This window comes from Biomphalaria glabrata, chromosome 13 (assembly GCF_947242115.1).
Source record: "Biomphalaria glabrata chromosome 13, xgBioGlab47.1, whole genome shotgun sequence".
Taxonomy (NCBI): Eukaryota; Metazoa; Mollusca; class Gastropoda; family Planorbidae; genus Biomphalaria; species Biomphalaria glabrata.
The window spans coordinates 15,824,162-15,828,429 of record NC_074723.1 but is presented as its reverse complement, the minus strand read 5'-3'; the positions used below and the strand labels follow the sequence as shown (position 1 = coordinate 15,828,429).

Below are 4,268 nucleotides of genomic sequence, written 5' to 3'. Positions count from 1 at the left end.
TTCGAAATAGAATGTTCTGTAGACATATATTTTCTATCTAAGCAGCCAATAAAACAAAAGGCTTGTTTCATTACAAACATGCTGTCTTACCCAAACCTGGTCTTACAAGCCAAGCAGCACGTAGTTAATTTTTGTTTCGCGTGTCTTGTGGACAGACTCAAAAAGGAAACACTGAAAGGCGGACTCATTTCCTTTTTTCCTTTATCTCATCTAGAACTTTTTTTATTTATGTTCTACATGCGCCTTTAATTGAAACAAATGCTCGGGATTTACGTAAGAAAAATCGAAGAGTTGACATTTGATTCGGTTTTGGATTTTCTTTAAATGGTGAGCTGATTTCGTTGTGTCTTTTTCCATTGAAACGAATCGAAATGTTTGATTCTGGCGTGTTTCTGTGACCTTTGTTAACGATGGAACTTTACATGTAATTTAGCTATCTCTCTATGCCATAGTTGTCTAGCCAGAGGTCGGATTGTGTCGACAATCTCAGTGCTTATTCTTTATGATGAACTTGGCTAGTATTTCATGGCTTGTGATTTGTTCAATGTTTCATATAAATCATGAGATATTTGCGTCAATTAGATAGTGTTAGGTAGTTCGAAACTATTTAGAGATATTGATACCGTATGATACGGTCTTATTTTAAAATTTATTTAGAGTATTTTTAACTCTTTCTCTCCGTAATTATTTTCCTCGTTCGTATCGATAGCATTATTCGTTTTGCTCATTTGTATTTCACTATCATGTTATGATAAGACTTCAATAACTTTATTGTGCGTGTTTTCAGAAAAGGATATATTTGGTATTAAATTGTAGGAGAAATGATGCTCTTTTTACTCTACATAAATTAAAGCTTATTAATCCAAAAATCAATTTAGTTTAATGGAGGTCAAATAAACGTTGGCATCGTCACTTAGTAGGGAAAGAGTTAACGCTGTTTGATAGTCTTTTCAAGTCACGTAAAACAAGGAGCGGAAAGTGAAAATACATAAGACATGTAGGACCTAATTAAACATATCCTAATGTAGGACTTAACTAAATACATCCAGATGTAGGACTAATCTAAATATCACCAGATGAAGGAAATATCTTTAGATATAGGACATATCTAAATATCTTCATCTACTTACTTTAGGGCTATGAATCGTGAAGAAAAAAGGGAGTGGGACTTAAAGCAGCATAAGGTGGTCAATAAATGTACTTAGATCTACTTAGAATTGTTCTACGGATGTAATGAACAACAAAACAATCCTATATAGCTATATGTTATGTATCCTGCACACATCCTTTCTAAATATACGGGACGTTTTACATAGTTAAACCGCTATATCTTACAAATGTTTTAGTGTTTTTTTATTTGTTACAATGACATGGCAATTTTAAATCAAGCAACTACAGTAGCTAGTAGTTTACAGAATACAGATGCCTCCTCCACTACACAGTTTACAGGTGCCTCCTTTACCAAAAAGTTTACAGGTGCCTCCTTTACCAAACAGTTTACAGGTGCCTCCTTTACCAAACAGTTTACAGGTGCATACTCCACTACACAGTTTACAGTAACTTCCTCCACAACACAGTTTACAGATGATTACTCCACCACACAGTTTACAGATGATTACTCCACCACACAGTTTACAGGTGCCTCCTTTAACAAACAGTTAACAGGTGCCTACTCCACTACACAGTTGACAGTAACCTCCTCCAATAACAGAGTACAGATGCCTACTCCACTACACAGTTGACAGGTTCCTCCTATACCACACAGTTTACAGGTGCCTCCTCCGCTACACAGTTTACAGGTGCCTCCTCCGCTACACAGTTTACAGGTGCCTCCTCCACCACACAGTTTACAGGTGCCTCCTCCGCTACACAGTTTACAGTAACCTCCTCCTCTACACAGTTTACAGGTGCCTCCTCCACCACACAGTTTACAGGTGCCTCCTCCACCACACAGTTTACAGGTGCCTCCTCCACCACACAGTTTACAGGTGCCTTCTGTAAGGTACTTATTTAGTTTAGCTCCGTACCATAGTTGACAGACTGAACGGGACATTAAGTGACGTCACTAATGTATGAGAATTAGACGTTGTTTGTTCATCGACATTTGGCATTGGGTTTTAACAGAGACAACATCGTTTACTGACAGAGACTCGACTGTAGACTATTCTGTATATTAAAACAATTAGAATAGTTGAAGCTGAGTGGACTTTGTCTTTTCAAATTTTTCATCTGATGTTTCCCTATAATGGACGAACTCGAAATATTAAGTTTACCCGAACAAGGCAGGCAAGCATCTTCTGAGTGGTTGAACAGAACACAAAGGGAGACACTTTACACTCTTCAACCCCCATCGTTCATAGGAGCTACCTCCCTAACCACACAGTTTAGAGGTGCTTCCTGAACCACACCGTTTACAGGAGACGCCTGAACCACATCGATTATAGGGGATTCCTCCAACACATAACTTACAGGTGCCGACTCTGTCCAATAGGTATCGCCTCTGTCATAAATGGTACCCACCATAAAACAAAGACATGACATGTCTTTTATTTCCCAGGAACTAGCCTCCAGGACACTGTCCACCCCTCCCGTGGTGAACCATGTAAGCCTTATAGATCTGTTAGTCACTCAACTCTCTACTAGCCTACCCTAACACTATCGCACAGAACACTTTGTCATTACATGTGCTACCTAAGCCTTACAAATATAATATCTCACATAAATGGCTACATTGTCAATTGGCTAAAATAGTTGAGCGTTTATCTCCCTATAGGTCTAAATATACAGAGAAAGTTTTGAGTTCCCCTTAGCCACGTGGGAATGAGATTACACACACACACAGGAAAAAAAAAACAGCTGAAATAAAATCTAATGGGAGTGTTCGTTCTCTATGAAGAGCGAGAACAGTTCCTTTTGAATGATTTCCATTGGGGATTGAAATAGGCTCAAAATGATGAATTTAAATATTAATGTTCTTTTTCATATTTTAGCCACCGGATATTTTATCAGAGCAAAAATAAACAGCACAGTGAATCTTAATTTGCAAGTAAAAATTTACTCGATAATTGTTTCTAGATTTGCACAAATAATAGTCCGTGAGTGTATGAATTTTATTGTTTCAATGTAGCTGACCTACAGTTTTTTTATTTTCTATTCGGTCTCCTAAATTTTGTGGTCTGTCTGTCCATCCGTTTGTCCCGTTTAGATCTCGTAAACTAGGAAAGATATCGAAAATTTAATATCATGATATTTTAGATCTGATGCAACCACAACTTTTTTATTTTCTGAAAGCTAAAAATATAATTTTTTAAACCAACCATGCAAGCTGTTTTTTTCCCATTTTTCACAAGAAAAAATTCAAGGGAGGTAAGTTTTTCAAAGGTCACAGACCTCTTCATTGATAACTTAAACTTTATTTCTTAGATTCGCGCATTGCTAAAAAAAAATTGCATCTATGGAAAAAATGGAAATAGTACCATTAGCTCACTTTAAAATATAGTTTCCATACATTAACCAACTCGTGGAATGAAATACTGATTAAAATGTTGTTTTAAAGAAAAGGATACTAGACTAAATCTAGATTCTACTACCAGAGATCTAGAGTCTAGAAAACATGTACTCTAAAAACACAAGAGCGGGAGAGCTATCTGAAGGTCAGTGACCTGATATAGCATTCTATTAGGCCTACCATTGTATTATAGATTTTCATGTTAATATATATATATATATATCATGGGGTTCAACCCCCCCCCCCCCCCGAAATGAAATCCCCCCCCCCCGCCGGGGTGGAACGGAATTTAGTGACTGATTTTTTGCTTTGATTTTGTTTATTTTAGGTGAGATTTTAAAACTAAACCATCACTATTGCCCCACCACAACCAAAGGGGTTTTGAGTTTAAAACCCCCTACCAGGTGTTTTTGCAGTTAAATCCCCCTCTTCTATAAAACAAAACAAAAAAAAAATGCAAACGACAATCCCCAAATTCCAATAAGTCAAGCGTTGTACCACTATGCCACCATGCCTTGGTTGTGAATTTGACCTAAATATGAAGTATTATAAACCTCATTATGTTTCTGCTTGCGCCACCTGTCTCGGACGTTGCTTCCAAATGAAGATCGTTAAGCTCAAAAGTCCTGGTTCCCTGTCGAATAGTCCCAGCTCACCTCACCTTGACGCCTTGACCTTGATCCTAAGGGTGATGGTACAGTTGGTTTAACCAATTTTTTTTTTCTCGGTAAGCACCTGTTCTCAGTGGGATATTAAGAGA

At 37.5% G+C, this 4,268-nt stretch overlaps 1 protein-coding gene across 1 annotated transcript; it reads left to right on the top strand.

The window, feature by feature from the left end:
- Nucleotides 1-1,370: 1,370 nt before the first annotated feature.
- On the top strand, nucleotides 1,371-3,020 carry LOC129922425 (mucin-21-like). Its single transcript, XM_056008426.1, has 3 exons — nucleotides 1,371-1,712; nucleotides 1,766-2,002; nucleotides 2,991-3,020. The coding sequence occupies exons 1-3, from the start codon at nucleotides 1,371-1,373 to the stop codon at nucleotides 3,018-3,020; spliced, it is 609 nt and encodes a 202-aa protein (XP_055864401.1).
- The last annotated feature ends 1,248 nt before the right edge of the window (nucleotides 3,021-4,268 follow it).